Source organism: Oculina patagonica, chromosome 11 (genome assembly GCF_052425735.1).
Source record: "Oculina patagonica isolate OP01 chromosome 11, crgOcupat, whole genome shotgun sequence".
Lineage (NCBI taxonomy): Eukaryota > Metazoa > Cnidaria > Anthozoa > Scleractinia > Oculinidae > Oculina > Oculina patagonica.
In genome coordinates this window covers 11,640,128-11,663,143 of record NC_135768.1, presented here as the reverse complement: position 1 = coordinate 11,663,143, position 23,016 = coordinate 11,640,128, and the positions used below count along the sequence as shown (strand labels likewise).

Below are 23,016 nucleotides of genomic sequence, written 5' to 3'. Positions count from 1 at the left end.
TGTTTTTCTTTCTCTTGAATATACCCTTTTAAATACTTACTCCGTTCAAGATACTTTGAAAGGTCCTTTTAAATACCTAAATGCTTCTTTTCCCGCCTTTTTGTATACTCCGTCTCGTGAAATCCCTAAACTGAGTATAGTACATCAAAACAAATCGAGAGCTCTCGTTTTATTGTTAAGCGAGACTTTTACCTTAAGAAGACCCACTTTTGGTGCTATAATCTTTCTTTATTTGCCCATGAGGCTGTAGTAGTATAAATGGCCCAAGCTTCAAAAAGTGCAAAAAAAACTACAGTTGTTGTCGAGCAAGACAAAAAAATTGTTCCCAATAGTGCGGTACGTCAAATTTTTTTTCAAGTGTTTTCAACGTTCCGCGTAAACAGAGAAATGAGTCGTTCCAAAACATTTACAGTCAAGTCTGTCTAAGACGGACACCTTCGGGACCGGCCGCAGCTGTCCGTCTTAGAGAGGTGTCCTCTCTGTAGAGAGTCGAGGTAACATGACACCAGTAATTCTGAGATAATACCGCTAAACCTTTGCACAATGCAACAAACCTTTGCTAACTGCAACAAGGCTAAAATAAAAAAGGACCGTATTTGCTTTTTAAAGCAAAAATTGAGAGCTTCTACAAACTGTAATACTGTAAGTAGAGAATGACCTCCTTAGTGTCCACATGCGTAAGGAAAGAAGTAATCCGTTAAAGCGTCATTGTTTGTGGTTAGTAAGCTTGGTATACAAGTGTCCTTAGGGCACTGACTAACTTTGCGAAGTTTGGAAGTATTTTCACTAATAAACTGACAAGTGCACATTAATGATTTTAAAGTGTCCGTTGTCCGTCTTAGAGAGGTGTCCGTCTTATGGGGAGTTTGGTTACAGTAAAATGACTGAAAAACGGCAGGGACCATCACCAGGTGTCCGTCTTATGGAGGTGTTCGTCTTATAGAGGTGTCCGTAGTTTGTAGGTTTTGCTTCAACAAGCGACTTTAAACAGACTCAAAACAGACGTGTATTCATTGTGCATAGCCGTTCAGCTTTATTATCTCCTTGGAATAACTGGTATCACGTTACCTCGACTCTCTGTAAGGCGGACACCTCTCTAAGACGGACAGTTGGGACCGGAGCCGACGGTGTCCGTCTTAGAGAGGGTTATAAATTCGTGTCCTATATACACCAAATGGTAAACCCACATAAAATTCTCACTACCATATATGGTATAACTACACGTCATTTGAAGTCATTAGACGTAGGACACGAATTTATTACCTTTATAATTAAAGAGTACGGTGTACGATGAGTATCATGCGTTAAAATCTTGAAAAGTTACATGAAATCTTGAAAAAATACATAAAATCTTGAAAAGTTACATGAAATCTTGAAAAAATACATAAAATCTTGAAAAGTGACATGAAATCTTGAAAAACACGAAAAAATCTTGAAAACAAAGTGAAAAATCATGAAAAACGCGAAAAAATCTTGAAAAACGCGAAAAAAATCTTGAAAAACACGAAAAAGCTTGAAGATTAATAAAGGTCAAATGAGATATTGATCTCACGTGAGACGACGTGCTTGCATGTTGAATACATGTCTGTTAGGCCAAACACTACTCCCTTTGAGCTGTTTCGGTAAAAGTATTGATTGAGATTTGCGTTTTGGAACTCAACTAACTGCCTCCATTTTTGTCTCGTGTCGTCATGACGACGTTGTCATGACGACACGAGATAATTGTACAGGGGGATATTTTCCCGCCATGTCAATATTTTTCCCGCCATGTCAATATTTTTCCCGCCATGTCAACATTTGCTTTGTGAGGCCGCGGAATTTTCCCGCCATGTTATGAAATTCCGGCGTCATCCGATCACAAAACAAATGTTATCAAAGAATAATTGTTTCTTTACAAAGGTCGCAACTAAAGCGCTGGTTTATCAAACAGTAAGTTAGGAGTATTTATTGTAAAGGGCTTATTATGTAAAAATACAGGCACGCTATAAAAAAGAGATGACGTTTTTTTCTGAACTTGCAGCAAACGAGCAAATTTTAAGTGGTCTAACAGGCAATAAAAATGGAACAGAAATAAGGCCCCTTTTAGCTGGCAACAGTGCCTATCCGCTAACGAACTGGCTAGTGAAACCCTACCCGGACAGAGGACGCCTGACTCAGGAGCAGCGAAAGTTTAAAACCTAAAGTTCGGTGCGCTACGATCTGTAGTGGAACGAGCATTTGGCATGTTGAAAGTTCGTTGGAGAATTGCGTTGAAAAAGGTTGAACAAATCAAAGTGCCCGTTGGGCTGTCTCGTGTTACAGATCAGTAAAGTAGCACCCGTTGCTAACAATCATATAAGCTCAGAAAAACCAACTCCGGATTCTACAATATTAATTCTCAAATTTCATTCTCAAGCATTTGCAACAGCTTGTGCTATACCAGCATCGCACCATGTGCCCTTTCTTCACATTCTACTCAAATAGTCAAACCTGTCCAACTGTCCTTCCAAAAACTCAACAAAATCTTCGCAATGATTTCTAAGGTATTCAACAACTGCAAAACGCACTATCAAATGATTTGCTAATTACATACTTAATTACCTACTTCCCTATTCGCCATCGGCCCTGAGGGCAGCAAATGACTTGCTACCGAGTTAAAGATCTGATGACTAACACTTCGAAAAACGAAAACAGTCTCCATTTCCACCACAATCATAGACTGCACAGCAGTTAACAGTCTATCTCTGGAAGTGTGGAAATGTGGAAATCTGGCAGTGAACATTTAATGAGTTAACACTCAAGTGAAAACCTCTCTACAATGTAAATCAAGTTCAAATTCATTTGAATTACTGTACATTGATCATAAGTCAAATTCCTTTCAATATATGGAACAATAGTAGGGATGTATTTTCAGTGTCTACATGCAGGTAAATGAGCTTATATCTGAGGGGGGGGGGGGGGGGGATGCTTATAAGCAGAATTTTATAGTATTGGTCTCCAACAGGTGCCGCAAAAGATAAGCCATGTACTTCAGAACTTATTGCCTGGGTCAGTCAATGAAAATAATGACATGTATTACTACTGTATATATGAATACACAGCTGACATTGAGTGAGTGTTTTTCATAGCTTGCACAAATTTTACTTACATTCAAATTTTGCTCTTGTTGAACTGCACTCAGCTGTGTAAAATGTGCAGATTTAAATGGCAAAATAATAGTTGTATTTACATGTACAGTATTATAAATGGATTGTACTGTAATGCTTCCGTCTGTAATGCTCGTATTACAATGTAAGTAAATGGAACTGAGAGACTTGCATGTAATTTTCAGGCAAGTGACTTGGTTGAGTTTTTTCTACAATTACATGTACATTTGCTAGTCAAGTACATATCATTACTAAAATAATCTGACCTCCAGGTTCAATAATTTTGTGAAAACACAGTATGTTGCCAGTTGAACTGGATACAAAGTTTTTGGGTTCTTCAACATATACTTTCCAGCCAAAAGCTTGGTAAGAGAAGAAAGAGAGACAAGGGAGCCAACTTGTCATCAGTGGCTGCTACAGGACAAGGTTTATTTCAAAGTAAAACTAGTGCAAATTTTTTTAAATTTTCACCTTTTTCTGCAGGTGTTGGGTCGCTTATTAGACTCTTGTAAATGAGCCCCGCGTTTATAAGACGAGGGCTTTAAGCCTTATAACCAGGATTTTATGGTACATGTATGTCAACAGTGTACTTGTAAGCTGTATTCTCTCAGAGTCAAGTTCAATTTACAGTTTATTTCAACTAAAATTCCTGCAATTCTTACGAGCTATTTTGGCTAGTGAAAAACCCAAAACCTACTAAGCAAAACAATAATTCTACTAGCTTGTGACTAGTTGGCTACTGTTATTCTCAAGCCCTGTCTTCTTTTCTCAAATTAAGTCTTTGGCAGCTAAATATGTTTTATTACTTTAAGAAACGGAATGAAATGGTAATTTTTTGAAACAGTACTTGGTTCTTAATGCCTTCAGAGGGACCTCAAAAATGCAGAAGATAGAGACAATGAAAGCTGTTGAGACTAGATTATTACATGTTCATATAAACACTTGCACTGCCTTTTATGAGGCTGGAATGACAACAATAACTCAGAAGTCGAATGTATGCTGCCTTTGTTGACTTACATGTAGGTTTTGTGTGACAGAATAATAAGATTCCTGACGGGAAAGTAACAGTCATTTCTTATTTTAGCATGAAGATATTTTTCTGCAGGTCTCATACAATATCTACAATAATTGTAGGTGGATAGAATAGAACAGTTTGTTCTAGAATATCATAAAAATTAGAAATAACTGTTAATTTCCTATCAGGGATCACATTTTTCTGTCATGCAATTCTGGGTCAACAAAGGCAGCATGTGTTTAACTTCTTCCAGTTGTTGTTACCTTTCTAGCATCATAATAAATGTATCTCAGTAAGTTTATCCCGGGTACATGTACATGTTTATCCGTATCAAACTTGAAAGCAAATATATTTAAGCATTGCGTAGAGAAACAAAGCAAGGCTGGCATGTCAGTGGGTGAAAACTACCACGAGTTACCTTTGACTAGAAAGGTACAGATAACTGTTCTCTCCAAAAGGAACTTCTAATATTAAAATAGCAAAAAATTCTCAAGTGATTGAGTTGCCTTAATGTGCCTTAAATAGAGCCGTAAGATTGTGGCCAAGGAAATGTCTAGAGGTCATTGCATTTATAGTCTGCGCTGCGTGGTTTCCTGTTTGTTTCACACTTCTTTGCCACATGTTTGGCTAGTTTAGTTTGTTTTTGCTCAAGTCTATTTGTAAAATACGCTTTAAACTCTCGAAATTTACGCCGTGGAAGGACAAGATATATGTTCCGTGAAAACGTTGATTACTTGCATTTTGTTGATACTGTTGCAAGATGTATTGTGTATTATCACTTAATATATCTTGGTCCGGCTTCGCAAGTGACAACCGGAAATGAATTTGATTGCTTGACGCTTAAAAGACTTTATCCCTGGTCCTCTTCGTGTCAAATTTCGAGTTCAGTGCTCGCCTCATTTCATCCCAGACCTTTCGTGCTTCTCTGCTCTTCAGGCGATCGAAATTATCAGCCCAAAGACGAATTGGCATTTTCTGATCATCGTCGGACCCATTTGTCGTAAGTTCTCTTTACCGGTCCGGATTCGGGAGAAGATGCTGTAGATGTACTTGCAACAGCAACGGGACTCGTCGGGGAGCTCGTTATATCGCTCGATGCGCTCCCTGGCCTGCTTTGACTGCCTTCACCCACGTTTAACTGCGAATGCAGTTCATTCATAAAAGGGCCAAACTGCTGTTGCTGCTGCTGCTGCTGATCAAAAAAGTAACCGGATAAAATGGTGTTGAACTGAGAAAAAAGCCACCTCCATCCATGATCGAGTGTTCTAGCGAAGTTCCCGCGCTTTGTGATTGCGTGCGATGATGACCTTCAATGTCATTTCCCTGACAGGTTCTGTTATCACTGGAGACGGCTTCCTTTGTTATTAAAGACAAAATTTTGGAAAATCGGTTCGCCTTTTTTTTTAAGTGGAGGTCGCACTTAAAAATCTCGCGTGTTGATAGATTTTCACCGCAAAGTAAACAAATTCTTCCAAAATTTTTTTTAGTGCGACCCGGCCCTAAGAAAAACAAACAAAAAGGAATTATGAATTTGACTTTGTGACCTTAGTGTCTTCAAAATATCATATCACGTTCTGTAAAGCGTATACAATTAACAAAGCAAAGCAAATTAATTTCCTGTTTCTCAGATAACGATAATCGCACTTCCCTTAATCCTTTTATTCTGTTTCTACACTATTCATAATACGCCCTTCCTATTCTTTACTGAATAAAGTTAAAAGAAACGAACAAAGCCGAAGATGAGATACCACATCAATATTTTTGTTTGCGTGGTAACTTCACTTAATATTCTCCTTTTGACGCATCATTTGACATATCTGAAAACTGCTCTGACCTCAACAACCCTCGACCCTAACACGCACCAAAATGGCTTTCTTGTAACGCAAACAGAAATTTAACAACAGCTTTTCAGCCAGCCGCATACTTTAACAATACCCACCGCAAATATAATATCAAAACACAAACCTACCGTAAAGATAAATTCATTTTCCATGTAAAAAACTACCTATTTAAGCAACATATGTGAGATAAAATCTCCTTATCAGATTTGGCGGTATTACTAAAGATGATACTTCATGTAATATATTACATTATTCACATACCTTAGTAATCCAAACATTTACACCATGTCTCACACGTGTAAATAAGCACGTTTAAAACTCGACAAGAGAAAACGCGCAATACGAAGAACAGCATCCCGATGCATCTTATCAGCAAAATGTATCTATGTAAATATGTCTATTTCTTACCTTGTTTCCTTGCTACTTTATCACTTCGTTACCTTACGAGAGGTCTTACACAAAGCACTATCCTGAGCTACCAAGTCCCCTCGGATAATCTCGTGTTACGTCACGGTCACGTCGTTCACGACGTGACCGCGACGTAACACGAGACAAAAACGAGCATCATGATCCTAAAAAAGACTATGATTGCTACGTGACTTTTGCACAACTTTGTATTGAAAGGGGTGACCTTTGTGGCATGAATAACAACAATTTAATAACAGAAGATAAACGATTAGATAAAGACAATTATTTTGATGCCAAATCTTTAAAAATGTCAACTGTGGCGTTTGTTTGTTCAAATCTAGCGTTGTGCTGTTCCATACTTTTCCCCACATTTCAATAAAAGAACTCTGCCAGTCTGGAGTCGTACTTTTTTGCCTTTCTTTTTTCAGGCGGTTCTGATTCATCGAGAGAAACATTTACACTTTCGATTTGCAAAGCCTCGTTTACACTCGGCTCTGAGGTAAAGGTAGAACTCAATGTATGACCGAAAGAGGGAAATTATATTTGATGAGTTTTCTTAGGATTGAAGAGCAGAAATGTCAATCTAAAGCGCAAAACATACATTGCTTTTTTTATTTTTTTGACCCGAAGATTGACCTGAGTCAAGAGGCACTACATGTAGCTTCATATATCCTGCTGTGAATTCCACGCTACAATGGACGTCACAACTTTTATAGACGACAACAACAGCCTTTTCAGTGCATGAATGAAGCTCTTAAGAGGAATACACGTAGATGTGACGCATTTTTTTCTTTAAATTAGCTGTACGCTTTTCAATTTTGGATATATTTGAGCTGCAGCCAGCAGTTATCAAGAAAAATACAGACAAGTTTTACGTTCTTAAAATAACATTCTAACCTTTGCCGACAAGATTGTACTGAAAATCAATGAAATTAATTGTAACTCAAGCAGAAAACGCGTAGAAGAAGAATGAAATACACCAGGTTATTACAAACACATAATACAATGTACTAACCGAAAGAGAGAAATTATATTGATGAGTTTTAGAACGGATCTGAAAAGCAGAAGTGTCTAATAATCAACAAGATGTCACTGATTAGATGGACCTGCCTGTAAATTTTTCGTTGTCGTTGTTGTGCATATAACGCTAGTATACCGCAACTTAAATTGAGCGAGAAAAGCAGTTTTTAACATGAAGCTCTAAAATCTCTTTGGAGTGTCTTGTCTTGTGGTCGCTTGTAAAGTTTTAATTTGTGCAGTTGTGAGATGTACCAGAATAACAGCTTCACGTTGCCAATTTAAAGAATAGCGTGCTTTCATTTGATATCTATTATTTTATCTTGAGAGTTTTGGAAAGTAGTTGAAAATCATTTCTGTTTACCAAGCGTAGGAAAATGGTGGATGTTTCAACAGGATATTTACTGTAACAACTGTATTTATAGAGATTACAGTCGTGGAATATAGCAGATATGGTAAAAATGTTGCTGAAAGAGAGGACGATGTAAATATCAGTTGTTCGATCGGTAAGCATTGTTCTTATCTTTGTGTAGACAACTTTTTTTAAATTTAGCCGCGGCAACAGATTGTATCGGGGTTAAAGAGGGATTGTAATCTAAGCAATTAGTTGGTCGGGATTGAATGTCAAAGTTAATCTTGCACACATAACACATGTCGTTTGAACAAAAGGTTTTAATCGCTTGAATCGTTAGTCGATTGAATACCCAACCATTTTAAAGTTATGACCAGTTATGGTACAGCATAGTAAGCTCTGTGTAGAAGTTAAAAGTGAGATTTGTGCGAGTTAAACACTACTACATAGTTTATTGCGTACGTTCGCGCGGAATCACATGTCAAGCAAGATCGAATGTTTTCTATTAAGCAGAACCTAGCAGAATATTTCATTCGGTAGATTTAAATAGCGAAGAAAATGACTGTAATTTACACGTTCATCAGCCGCTGCGTTGTAGCTTTGGCGTTACAAAAACATTAAGACCGGCTCAAGAGTGACCAAAACCAAATTTCTCCTCACAATATCAATACTAAATCAGGAGAAGAGGTTATAAGAATTAACAAAATCATCACCACTCGCATGTCATTATCACTTAACAGGCTAAGCGTTCACGAATAAACACCCAAAGCGATATCTCATATAGCGTGAAGAAAGCACATGGAAGTCATAGTATAAGTATACAGTAGAATGTATGCTTAGTGAACCAAAGTGCAACACAGTGCAATGTCTGTCATCTTTTTCTGCTGTTATTGGAGTTATATAACTGATCAACTTTACAAGCAATAAATAGACGTGAAAAGCGATCTCTTTTTTAAATAAACTCTAAAAAGTGACACGAGACACTAAGCCCAGAGGGCTTTTGATTTTATTCGTTTTGTCTCGTTACTTACATCCAACAAATAAATTCTATTACAGTTTGATTACTGCATTTGAAGTCTCCAGGATGCGGTAACGATGATCTCTTCTGGCAATTTTTTTATTCTTTAAAAGCAAGACTCGAGTTTCGGTTCTTCAGTGGAACTCATCAGTTGCTTCTAAAGTCTCGTCCAATTATTTGAAATCATTCGATTTGCCGTTTTTGTACAAATCTCAACACCCAAGCTAAGGGGAGCTTGAAAAACTGAAAAAACTCACAATGCTTTGAGACTGCATTACCCTTGAAAGGACTCGGATCTTAGATCTTCGCATCCGTTGAAAAGACACAATCCTGCGAGCTGACCGCACGCTTATGATAAACAAAATCATTGTTCGAGATAGCCTGCAGAACAGGCGGTTTTTATATTTTTCATTCGCGCTTCGCGCTCGCCCTCGCGTGACCCGCTAAATAAAAACCGAGCACTTCGCGCCTCGACCCGCAAAATAAACCGCCTGTTCTGCAGGCTATGTTCGAGAGGTCTACTGATCCGATACACGTTCCAGACAGTGAGACAACAATATTCTTTTAAAGGACTGATAAACGACTTTTAACTAAACATGCCACAGAACAAGCAAACAAAATGGCATTAATATTTTTACTGAAACAGCTCTAGAGATCTAGAGAACGTAAAATCCATAATTAATTAAACAGACTGAAGGTTAACTTTAAGCGGCCAACGGGAGTCGTGTTTGGCCTAACAGACATGTATTCAACAAGCACGTCGTGTCACGTGAGATCAAGATCTCATTTGACCTTTTCGTGATAATTTTCAAGCTTCCAGCGTTTATATCAAGATTTTCACGTGATTTTCAAGATTGTTTGGCGTTTTTCAAGATTTTTCGCGTTTTTCAAGATTTTTTTGCGTTTTCAAGATTTTTTCGCGTTTTCAAGATTTTTCGTATTTTTCAAGATTTTTTCGCGTTTTTCAAGATTTTTTTTTCGCGTTTTCAAGATTTTTTCGCGTTTTTCAAGATTTTTTTGCGTTTTCAAGATTTTTTCGCGTTTTCAAGATTTTTTTCGTGTTTTTCAAGATTTCATGTAACTTTTCAAGATTTTATGTATTTTTTCAAGATTTTAACGCATGATACTCATCGTACACCGTAAAAGAGAGTTGAAACATCAGAGGAAAGTGTTCTCCCCCAAGGGTTGAGAAGATCTGGGAACGAGTGCCACAGACACACGACATCGAAAATATGTGCTTTGTAAGCACATTGTTGTTTCAGTGAAAATGATTGCCAAAGCGTTTTTATTTTCAGTTTCTACTGAATTTATTTCAGTTTATTCGGATTTCCGTCAATCCTGAGATGTATAAACGGCAATGTTTTTGAAAAATGCACACAGATGAATTAGAAAATAGTGTTGAAACTTCGACTGACGACGTTCAGTTTGTGGCGACTTTACCGGATCGATACAGATGCCCGTTATGTAAAAAAGCACTGAAAGATCCACTACAAACTGCATGTGGACACAGATACTGCAAAACCTGCTTGAATCGCGTCTTAAGGTGGGTAGTTCATGTTGTTTTTTCCAAGCAAGCCTTGGTCGTTATCAATATAAATCAATACGCCAGTCTCGATTTAGTCGATCATTCGTGCCTCAATCGTTCGCTGTTTAGGTGCAGAATCATCTATAACCAATTGATACGTTAACACAAAAAAGCTCTCATATGTATCGACTGTTATACTAGCTCTTGAACATTCTCATCATTTACATGGGCAGTGTACCCTGGCGTGACTAATCAATGAAAATATCGGCCATCGATACTAATCGATACTTAATACGCCAGTCAAGTAAGAATTAATTGGACTGAGTTTAGTACGACTTGAGATCCAATTACTACTTAAGCCTGGTTTCCATATGATCGCAGACGATCGCAAAGGATCGCAGACGATCGCAGATTTGTAGGTTCTGCGATCTGCGATCATATGGAAACACACTTTTGCGATCGTCTGCGATCGATCGCACACGATCGCAGACGATCGCAGAAAATAGAACCAAGTTCTATTCCCTGCGATCGTCTGCGATCGTGTGCGATCGCCTGCGATCGTCTGCGATCGTTGCGATCATATGGAAACACAATTGCGATCGACTGCGATTAATTGCGATCGAAATTTATCCCATAATATTGATAATCGATCCCATCATTCAACACTTCTGCGATCGTCTGCGATCTTTTGCGATCATATGGAAACAGTTCGCTCTTCGATCTTTGCGATCACACGGTTCAGTAAATTTCTGTGATTTTGCGATCGTCTGCGATCCACTGCGATCGTCTACGATCATATGGAAACCAGGCTTTAAGCTTAATACATACAAATATATTTCAACTCGGATTATCATAGTAGCTAGTGTTAGCTTAGAGAAAAACAAAATGTAAAGATAGCAAAAATGGAAAATTAAAAACCACAAATACGAAGCGGACAAATCGATAAAGAAAATGGAACACAAATTAAATTTAGATAATTATTAAAAACTAGCAATGGTATATTGCAATTCCTGAGTTTTGATTGGTTAACAGGCAATGGTATATGAGCTCATATACCACTGACCACAAATATGGTAGCTGATACCCGTCAACGAAAACAGCTGGGGAGCTACATGTAAAATATTGCAATTCTTTGGGCGTTTTTTAATAATAAAACAATTATTCCACTCACGCTTGTTGGATATGAGATCGTTATAGCCAACTAGGCGCAAAGCGCCTCGTTGGCTATCTACCATCTCATATTCAACGCACGCTCGTGGAATAATTGTTAAATAGATACTTAATTGTATCTATGACAAATATTAGTGGTTAGGAAGTCTTTGAGGAGCTTTTTTGTGTGAAAAAGACAAAGGTATATCCGATCAGGTTTAGTTAACAAACAGTAGGAAAACAGCAGGAAAGAACCTGACTCATCCCCAGTCATCTTCATATAGCACATGGCAAAGGGAGAAGCACACTTGCGAGGTGGCCTACCCATCCCACCTTGCGCTCCCTTTCTCGGTACCCATTTCTCCCTTAATACTTGATACTGGGGATGAGTCAGGAAAAGAATCCATCTTTATTGTGCATGATGAAGGAATGCATTGATGTCCAATTACAGGTATCCAATTTGAAGTTTTTCGAGTAGGATACCTGTAATTGGACTTCCACATGATTGTGTGCCAATTGATAATAGGACTGAGTGGAGTCCAATTCGGTCTGTAATCATGAGTGATTAATAAAATAAGATGACTGCATAACAGGAGTCCGATTTGTTTAATCACAAATTTGATTACAGACAAAATGGGCGATTCCCTCTATGGTGCGCATGGTAGTTGTATTCATCAAACCATGTGCAAGACTTAGCAACCATGAATACAACTACCATGATTCCCTGCAGGTGAACGGCATAGAGGGAATTGGACAACACCAAGTCCTGTTACAAATTAAATGACAACGTTTGGGTCAAACTTGGTCATGAAAAGAAAAAAGCATAACAGTTGACATTTTGTGAAGGCACCGCACAAGAGCATGAACTAGATAGTCTATATAACAGTGCACACAAATGACGCATACTGTCCCATTACACGCATGACACATAAACTGACCTATTACACTGTCAAATTACAAGCGTGGGCACCCTGTAAACTGACCTATTAGTGTTTAAATCAGGCTACTGGTAACCAATCACCTTCAAGAGTGTTGTTAAAAAACATAATATTCATGACTACAACATTAGGGATAAGAACAAATTAGTTATTGACAGGGTTAAATTAGAATCAACCAAAAGAGCGTTTTTTTATAAAGGGGCTGATATTTTTAATAATTTTATATGAATCTAGTTCTAGTCTTTTTATCGCTTTTTATATGTCTTTTCTTAGATTTTTTATATAGCTTTTTAACTGTTTTTATTACTCTATTTTATTAACTATTCATTTATTTATTTTTAACCCAGGACCCATGTTGATAGCAGTTTTTATAACTGAAATGGTCATCCTGTATAAATATGTTTTAATTATTATTATTATTATAGTTTTGATTACACGAAAAATAGGCGCATGCGGAACCAATCAAAATCGGGAATTTTGTTATAGATACCATAAGACTTTATAGTCAATGAGGCTGTATTATGAATTATTTAAGAGTGATTTTCAGAGGTGAATATCACCAACTATAAAGATCACCATATTATAAATCACAATCATTTGCTACACATAAAATAATCCCTCATCTTGTTACTTTCTATGAATTGATGAGCATCCCTCAACTACTGAAAATTAGAACATGTTTTGTATGTGTATAAACTGACTTTAACATTTTGCAATTGAAGAACAACACTTTGTTTTTTTTGGCCATTTTTGAAAGTGCTCAAAAATAGCTGCATTTTGGCATGTGAACTTCCTTTTACATGAGAAACATTGTTCCGAAGTTTTTTGCGCTGGTTTGCGCCTTGTTTTTGAGAAATGATGTATGCAAAAAACTCTGAATTTAGAAGCGGCTTTCTTTTTTATTAATGAAGACAAAACACTTTAAAGGAAGCCACTTCTAAATTCAGAGTTTTTTGCATACTTTATTTTTCCAAAACGAAGCGCAAACCAGCGAAAAAACTCTGTAATTATGTTTCTCATGTAATTTAAGGAAGTTCACATGCCAAAATTCAGCTATTTTGGAGCATTTTCAAAAATGGACATTCTTGTAACAACATTTAGAAGTGTTTGAAAGGTATGTATATGCGCAAATATATTTATCCATTAGACAGTTGAGGACAAAAATCTTGTGCTTGCAGTGGATTTCAAAAATTGTAATTCATTTACTCTTATTAAACTTGCAGTGGTAGCAATAGAAAATGTCCTGTGGATGGGCAGATTGTGGATCCATTCTTTCAAGATATCTCCTGTCAAAGAGAGCTTTCAAAGCTAGTCTGTTTCTGTAACAACCGCAGTCACGGCTGTACATGGAAGGGAAAGTGGCAAAATCTTCCAGTAGGTCTATCTTCCACTTACAACTTGTTTTTGGCCACTTTTTTTTGGCCACTGTTAAAACTATGAAATGAGTGAAATGATCCTGGCAGTATGTAAGCAATATAAGCAATTGCATTTTTTAGCCTGAAAAAAAATTCAAGGCTACGGTAAGATTTTAACCCATGACCTCTGCAATACTGTTGCGATACAATTCAATTCCCTTTGGCAGCCTTGAATTTTTTCAGGCGAAAAAATGCAATTGCTTAAATTGCTAACACACAGCGTGGATCATTTCATTCATTTCATCATTTATCGGCAGTTCACATACTGGTATATATCTTTCATATATTCACTTTGTTAAAACTATGTTAACAAAATAATTGTTATTACTACAGAATATTGGCTTAAATGTTTTGTGGGTTTAATTTAGTTAAGCATCTACTTGAGGTTACTGTAAGCCCTGCACTGGCAGATTTTTCACTCCCAAAGAATTGAGATTGCTAATAGATCATGACGTTCTCAGTATAACTTGTTGAAGGTAAAGTCTGTGTCTGAGCCAAGTGGCCCATACAGCCGGAGCTTATCCCGGTTTCCGTAGCATTAAGCGACTGAGAGTATTGCTACTCCTCCCTGGATGGGATGCCAGTCCATCGCAGGATTACCCCCCAGCAGTAAATTCGCCGGTACCCATTTATACGCCTGGGTGGAGAGAGGCACTGTGAGAGTAAAGTGTCTTGCCCAAGAACACAACGCAGCGCCCCGGCCAGGCCTCGAACCCAGGCCGTTCAACTCGGAGTCGAGCGCGCTAACCATTAGGCCACCGCGCCTCTCAAAACTTGTTGAAAGGAACAGTCAATAAGTATGGAAGGTCTTGGACAACCTTGATGATCCCATCTTTTACTGTATCTGTATGAAATAGAAAGGAACTAAGAAAACTCTAGATGGGTAAAAAGCTTAGAATTAGAGACTGAAAATGGAAAAGAAACAGCAAAGTTATGCAGTTTCATTTCTTATGAGTAATAACCTTGAAACCTCTACACTTCTGGCTGTTTTAACAGGAACATCTAGTTCAATGTGCTTTCAAAGAAGTACAGTGCCCGAACCCAGGTTGTACGACCAAAGTACTGAGACAAGACTTAAAGGAACACTTAGAACATGGTTGTTTATACAAGAAAATACCATGTCAGTGGTGTAGAGTGCTCATAACACAAGCTGAACAAGAGGTTAGTTGTACATCCCACAGACTGCACAGTCATCTCAAATACCTTTTTGTTACTAAAGTTTATTTCTAGCATTTTTTAATTGTATTTTTGATGTTTTTAACGTATTTTTTGGCCAAATAGCAAAAATTAAGTCCTGCGAAATATGCCCGTTCCATTTAAAAAAAAAAAACGACTTTTGAAGGGTAACACAATTACTGGTGTCCCGCAGTAGTTTTCATTGTGGCCCTGAATCCCCGATCTAATTGGAATTTGGAAGTGTTGGTTTTTGTGGAGGGAGGAAAACCGGAGAACCCGGAGAAAAACCCTCGGAGCAAGGACGAGAACCAACAACAAACTCAACCCACATATGACGCCGGGTCCGGGAATCAAACCCGGGCCACATTGGTGGGAAGAGAGCGCTCTCACCACTGCGCCACCCCTGCTCCCCAATTTTCTGCTTCCCATTTTCTGCTTCCCATTTTCGCGAAATTAAGAAAATAAGTAACAATAAGGTATGTGGACAACTTTGCATTGCTGCTTCAATTGATAATTTAATGGTTTTTCAGTCATTTACTTTTGAAGCAAATAAGATTTCCTTTAGTTGTTGCATCCATGCATGGCATGGGAGGGGAAATATATATAATAAACCTTGAGTTAACCATGGCAAACGTATTTATACACAACTGAATTGACTGCAGTTATGTGTAATCAAAGAGAATAAATCAGAGGCAAAATGTAACAAAGTGTCACAAACTACTATATCACTGGTTGCATCTAAGGGAAAACATGTTACAAAGAAAAATAATGCGAATGGACGATTCATCATCGAACCTTTGAAGTTTTGTAGCTAATTATGCAAACGGTTGAGCACAAAGTACAACAAAGTTACTATTGTTTTTGTCAAAATATTGACCAAAATAATGTTTGCATAAAACTAGGGCAAAAAGTCAAACAAGTAGTTTCTTTGTATAGGAAACTCCTGATTTAAAATTCCGTTCATTTTCATTGAAAATGTTTTGAAAACTCCATAAAATGATGCCAGCTGTGTTGTACAAACTTCAAATGTTTGATGACAAATCCTGCAACATTTGATACCCACTCAGATCATGTTTTTTTTCATGTCGTGTTCACACTTAGATGCTTCTGTCTATACAGACTGCAGTACACTACATGTTAGGTGCGGTCCTGCTTTGCAAAACTGCTTGTTCAAAGTCCACTTTGTAACTTACAAATATTATGTGTTTATTAACAATTTATTAGGAGCATAATAAAACCTGCCCCAGGCTTCCACTGTCATGTCCTGAAGGCTGTGGAGAAGTTGGCATACCTCGGAACTCAATTGCTGATCACTTACAGAATCACTGTGCTCTAGCACAGGTGGTTTGTCCATACAAGAATAGTGGATGCTTGTTCAAGGTGAGGATGAATAAATGAACGAACGAACGAACGAACAAATGGGATGGACGGACGGACGGATGGACCCATTAAAAACTGAGTTAAAGATACTAAGCTGAATAGCTAAAATAAGCTGGTGACGGACAATTTAATTATTTCTTTGTTTGTTTGTCTATTGTTTGTTTATTTATTTGCTACTTGTAAGTCTTGACTGAGCTAGAGGTAAAAGTCAAGAGTGCTTGAGATGCTTCATAGCTTGTTTAAGACCTTTGTCCCCTTAAATTCAAGCTTCCTGAGCTGCACAGAAGACATTTTCTGACAGGTTGAGGGACAATTGTGGCCATAAAACGCTATTTGTTAGTAGTATAGTTGAACCTAGGGGTGGGGAAGAATGTCCGTATTATAGAGGTTAAGTGTTTGTGAATTTTTGCCCTTCCTAGACCAGGAAAACTGTCTTGAGGAGCGGTTTAAATGTACTGCTTGTTTAAACAGCGTTATACTAAATTAGCCACCATTCACTATAAGCTAATTAAAGCTGATGGCCACGAGAATTAGTCATGTTTGTGTAAATAAACGGTTTATTTGTTGCGATCGTCTGAGTTAAAACTTGTGGGGACGTCATTTTCCAGGTTACCCACAGTATTCAGAGTAACAACTTCTGTTTCTTTGCAGGCTAGAAGAGACGCCGTCGAAGAGCACTGTTCAGAACAGCTTAAAGAACACGTGGAACTTTTGGCTAAATCACTCGCTGAATACCAGAAAAAAGAAGTGCTGTTGAATCAGAAAATCGAGTTTCTGACAGCAGATAAGCAGGCTTTGGAAGTACAGCTTGATAATCAGAGAGAAGTCCTTGCAGCGGCAGTTAGTGATATGCGAGCTATACAGACCAGGGTTGCTAATGTTGAACGGATCGTGACTGATCACAAGAACGAATTAAGTAACCTTCGACAACAGCTTGGCAGTTTACGCGATACATCAACGTTAGAGCAGTTTTCTGCTCAGTTAGAAGAATTTAGACTGGCAATCCGAGAGCATGAAGTCCAACTAGGAAGCCTGAAAAGGGCTGTTGGTACCAGACCTTCAGCGGCCAGTGGAAACAGTTCTTCAGCATCAGCTGAAGCTCGTATGGATAGACACGAGCATCAGTTGGCATTACATGACGTTAACCTCGCTGAACAAGACATCAAGATACAAATGCTTGAGGCAACCTCCTACGATGGAATGTATATCTGGAAAATTGATGCATGGCCCAAAAGACTCCAAGAGTCAAAAAGCGGTAGAACACCTTCAATATACAGTCCTCCGTTTTACGTGGGTCGGTTTGGATACAAGGTGTGTGCTAGAGCGTATCCAAACGGTGATGGCATTGGGAAAAGCACGCATCTTTCTATGTTTTTTGTGGTTATGAAGGGTGAATATGACTCGTTATTACCGTGGCCATTTCACCATAAGGTAACCTTCAGACTGCTGGATCAGGAGGGACAGCTGGACGTCACGGACTCGTTTCGTCCTGATCCTAACAGTTCGAGTTTTAAAAGACCCACATCAGACATGAACATTGCGTCAGGATGTCCTACCTTCATATCACACAGCACACTACGGACCCGTGGATACGTGCGGGATGATATCTTATTTATCAAGATCACAGTAGATACGGCCGGGATTCAAGCTCACTGAACTGAGTTGCTGTTTGAACATTTCTCCTGTTCACTGAGCTTAGTGATCGAAGGCAGTTGATGAGAAGTCGTAGTCATGTGATTTGAGGCCAATAACCAACGCCAAGTTGCTGCAGTTACCACAATTCGGTGAAGGCGAAGAAACAACGCAGACTTAAATGCAGGGAAATGGTTAAAATATTGCCATGAAATCTAAAGAATGCTGCGCGCTTGCAAGAGATTTTTCAACCAGAGACTTTGGTGAAGAGAGATCCAGACAACCTCGGATCTGAACAGGTTATAACAGGACGAGATAACGGGTTTGGTTACACGAGTTGAATTGTATCGTTTGACATGATCAGCAAACGCGACTTAAACTTGAATGGATCAAGCGGTTAAATAAAGACTGTTTTTCGCTCCCAAGGTCTTGTTTTTGCGTTTGGCACTATAAACAACTGAGAGAACTCACACGCGCTGATTGGTAGAAAGTTTCTGGTCGATGAGAGAAAAGACCCTATCAAAGATCTCTTCGAGATATCGACTTTTTTGCATGAAGTTAGTATGAGTAGAAGGTTTATCCTGGGCATTGTTGTTCGAACATATCATGGAAGAATTTAACGTCTTTCAGTTCAAGCATTTTTTTTATTTTCGCGGAGGAAAAGCTGTATTTGTCAGTCGCGACGGCTGGGTGCTTTGCGACTCATATACTTTGGCTTGGTTAAAAATGGTAAACTTTGACGTTAGCCCTTAATCGAAATAGTTGTTTCCTTTCGAGTTAAAAAGATTTTTTACTCGGCTTAATGCAGGTTCCCGATAAAGGTTAAGCACGACAAGTTACCTTTTGTCTCGTCACGCAATCTTAACCCCACATTGAGAAGTAAATTGTCGTTTGGATATTACCAAAAGCCGCTTCTCCTCGCGTTATTTTTACCTTAAGGCTACACATGCCATTTCTTACGACTACATTTCCAGTAAAACAGTTGTTGTTTATTTTTTCTAATGGCGATGCATTAACTTCTGAACAGAAGCAAAAACTTTTAGTGTTTACTGCTTCCACCGGATGTAATTTCACAATAGGCTACAAAAAAACTTGTAAATATCACTTGACACCTGCATTGAATGTTGCAATTCTAAATTGTGCAACTCAGCAGAAATAATCAATTGTCACGAAATGAGTTCCTTTTGGTTAACTATTAGCAACGTTTTAGTGTGTGAAAGACTTGTACCAGTACAAATTTGCGTTGTTAATCGTTTTAGGTTAAATTAATATTAGCGCCTAAAGACTTGTACCAGTACAAATTGCGTTCCTTATCGTTTTAAGGTGGCTCGATACAGTTTTTTTTTGGGCCATACCCTCATTTTGCAAGTGGCCTTTAAACGATCTTCCCTGACTCGGATCGATATGAAAATTACACCATATATTGGTTTTAGATTGAAGTTTACTTTGATATATATTTTAAGGTAATCGATATTTCCATGGCAACGATAAACAGAAAACCGCCAAATCAGTAAAACCTGATTTTTGCGTGAATCAGATTTGCAGCTTAAAAACAAATACCAGCATCTTAAACCATGATGTACTGCAAGTAAAATATTCAAGAATTAAAAGATTCTATATGTTCGATTTCGAATAAATCGCAAAAATGTTTCAGATTGTACTTTTTGCGTAGATATAATAAATGAGCCGGGACACAAACACTACGTAGACGAAGTAATCTCAAATAACGCCAAAATGTGCACTAAAGTAATCTTTCGAAGTCGTGAAAGTTTTGTTGAGTTTCCACAACGCAATTCTGAGAATTTGTTTTTTTCTTTCGACCACTCGTATTGTAATTTTCAGATAATTTTCGGTTTTAAGCGCTTTTTGAAAAATCTATAAAAGGGCTCGATAGATTTTCTTTTAACTTTCACCACGGAAGCTCAATTATGTAAAGAATTTTATCGCAAAGTTTTATTATCATTGATTCATAAACATTTTTAGTTTTCTGAGAAAGTAGCAACTTTTCCCTCGATTTATCTGGAAATGCGATATCAAAAATTAAAAAAAAAAATTAAGAATTAAAAAAAAAAAAAAAAAGGATATAATTACCACTTCTGGGCCGGGTTGTTCAAAGCACGATTAAGCTAATCCAGGATTAGTGTGAAGTTTGATTTCAGTTTTTTAACTTCTCATTGAGGTTTTCTGTTTATATTTTCCCGACAATACCTCAAGTTTTCCGGAATTTGCGTTGTACTCAGTTACTGGCTACGTCATTTTTTCGACTTAAAACAGAATCCGGTGAGTTCAGAACATTTAGGTTGAAATTTCTCAACAACACTCAAGTTTTATTTACATGCTATAAAACGTTAGGGCATTACAAATGCACTATGTAATGGGACAAAAAGGAGAGAAAAACAAAAGTAACTAATTATCAAGGGTTTTACAATAATTTCTCTCACATACCAATCGATTTACCGAGTTAGGATTTTCGAGTTGGATTTTGTACTGACCGAGAACAGATATGTGATAAATGTTTTTTTTGCGCGTCGTTGGAAAATCATAACTTTGGTTTAATTTGGATTTATGTCTAACATCCACGAACTACAGCACTGGGCCAACGCATTGAGATAATTTTGCAGTCCTGTTTCTTATTTTGACAGTATTTTAAAGTCATCTGCATATAAAAGAAGTTTAATTTGGTACTATTGGGTAAAACTCAAGGATCAAAAGTGAAAAGTGAGTCGTTAATATATAGGTTAAAAAGGAGTGGGCTCAAAATGCAACCTCTGGGTACACCTCTCGCGTTGTCAATGTGGTAGAGGTTATTGATTAACTTATAATATATAGATTTAGGCAAGCCTAAAGGCGGAGCTCTCCATTTATTTAATAAATATTTCCATTCTGATAAATATGCGGTCAAAGCTTTAATGTATACGCTGGCCCATAGGTGTAAGACATTTAAATCGATCAAGGTTAAAATGAATGTCTTACGGAACAACATTAATAATCTCGAAGCAGAGCAACTCACGGCCTAAAAAATTAATTAAGAGTTAAATTAGAAAACAGTTTCGCGATCGCCGTATCGTTCTGCTTCATACAATAGAAACGACAATATATTTTTTCACGGAATATAGATGACTTTTGAGGACATCGTGCGAGAAATATTTCAGCAAGAAAGTTCTCTGTACCTCAGTACTTTTACTCGCGGCTTACACAGTGAACACCGCGCTACAAAATTTCCCGCGTTTTCAAATCATAACTTCGTTTAGATCTAACTGAAACGTCCACAACATCCAGCCGATAGAAGAATTAGTCAATTGCTCGTTTTACGGTTACGAAAACTGCGACCAGAGACCACTAAAATTATAATTTAACCGTGTAGCGATCGAACAAGAGCCATATTTCTTTGCGTAAAGGCGCATCGAGTTTTCGTGGGAGCTCCGCTATAAGACATGATTAGAGACGAAACGGCTACCAGTTTTTTCGTATTATTTATAATATCCAGCTCCGTAGAAAGCAGTTGATGGCGAAGCTTGAGCAAAACACGGTATATAAATTTCTCATCCCATCGGCGAAAGTCTGTCAACTGTCGCGGAATCTGATCGAGAAAGGGTGAATTGCCTAGCTCAACCAATTTCTGGATTACAGCCGCCATGTTGCTAGCCTCCCACGCAGTCGTTCTTACGGGCGATCGTGTTTCACTCCTCCCCACGAACGACTGCGTGGGAGCCGGCTACCATGTTGCGCGACATCGTCGTATGTAGAGCGCACACGCCCGCAAACCATGCCGCTAGCCAGAATGACCATGAAAAATAAATCGCTTGGGTTTTCCTATTTCTATGCAATTTTCTCTGCCTGCGTTATGGTTATGGTGATACGCTCTACGGCCCTGCGGGCCGCTGAGGAGCTCCGCTATTAATGTTCGCATTGTTGGGTAGAAAGGACCTGGGAACGGGTTGGCGTGCCGTGTCATTCGGCGACGTCACGAAATTTCGCGCCAAATCGATAAGCAGGAAGGGAGCGCCTGGGTACTAGGCGGCTGTGAAGCATGTTCAGTGAGTTGACATGGTCTAGAAGCCTTTGGTTTAAAATAGAACAAAATAGTTTTTTTAGACATCTAGAGACAAATTCCACGGTAATTTGAGTCCCCGCATAACAAAAAGTTTCTGAAGTTTCTGATTTTCCGCTCATTCCTCGGCTTCAAGTGGGGAAAAATGCGATTTTTATGAGCTGTAGCATGCGTACGACCGCTAGGAGGGCATGGTTTGGTCAAGTTTCATTTAAGTTGAATTATTATATTTATTATTATATTTTTTACCGAATGTTAATGAGGTTGTAGGGATCATTCGCTAAGTCACGTGTTTCCCTCACTCACTCACTCGAACACTCGACTCTGATATTAAACCGCAATTAATTCATGCATTTACGGTAAACGTGCTGACAGAAAGGTTCTTTAAAACGCCATTCAGCGCATGTCAAAACAAATTACTCTCCAACCTTGTTCCCAGGGTCTCTCTCTTTCAGGGAACTAAATTGAATTTTCACAAATCGAAAGAGGATCAGTTACACTTATCCTCTGGTGAAAAAAGAGAATAGAATTCGCTCTACGAAGCCTCAGAGCAGGCTATAAATGTCCCATTCACGAAAGAAAACATTCAAAGACGCGTTTTAGTAAACACAACATTCATGCACGTTCTTGTTTCGCGTCACATCATCTTCGTGTCACGTCATCCGTTCTTCATCTTTTTGACTCGTGCAGAAACGCGCATCTTTCTCTCAAATTTTATTCGCTCCTAAAATAACGCTATACGTGCTGGCAGAAAAGTAAAGATATTCATAAAACAAATTTGCTTAATGCTAAAAAGGATCAAAGGTTACACTTAAATATTTTTGTGATGAAATAGAATTCGCGCTACGAAGCCTGAGAGCACGAACCATTATGACGCAATTCCCATGGAAAAATAAAACATTCACAGGGAAATAAAGTGAGATTGTGTTACATTGAACGCTCATTTGAACAAAAAAAACCTATCAATGACCCAT

The 23,016-nt window shown here is 38.1% G+C and overlaps 1 protein-coding gene across 1 annotated transcript; it reads left to right on the top strand.

Annotated features, from left to right (window-relative positions):
* Nucleotides 1-10,007: 10,007 nt before the first annotated feature.
* On the top strand, nucleotides 10,008-18,416 carry LOC144629799 (TNF receptor-associated factor 3-like). The gene is made up of 5 exons (XM_078488008.1): nucleotides 10,008-10,319; nucleotides 13,612-13,762; nucleotides 14,800-14,964; nucleotides 16,204-16,359; nucleotides 17,011-18,416. Exons 1-5 carry the CDS (start codon nucleotides 10,147-10,149, stop codon nucleotides 18,013-18,015), a joined length of 1,650 nt encoding a protein of 549 aa, XP_078344134.1. The 5' UTR covers nucleotides 10,008-10,146; the 3' UTR covers nucleotides 18,016-18,416.
* Nucleotides 18,417-23,016: the final 4,600 nt, after the last annotated feature.

Bases quoted from the DNA above. Each gene is read 5' to 3' on its own strand.
- LOC144629799 (XM_078488008.1), top strand. From the start codon at position 10,147: ATGCACACAGATGAATTAGAAAATAGTGTTGAAACTTCGACTGACGAC. The intron at 13,763-14,799 runs GTAGGTCTATCT...CTGTTTTAACAG, and splicing joins GAAAGTGGCAAAATCTTCCA to GAACATCTAGTTCAATGTGC. The intron at 16,360-17,010 runs GTGAGGATGAAT...GTTTCTTTGCAG, and splicing joins ATAGTGGATGCTTGTTCAAG to GCTAGAAGAGACGCCGTCGA.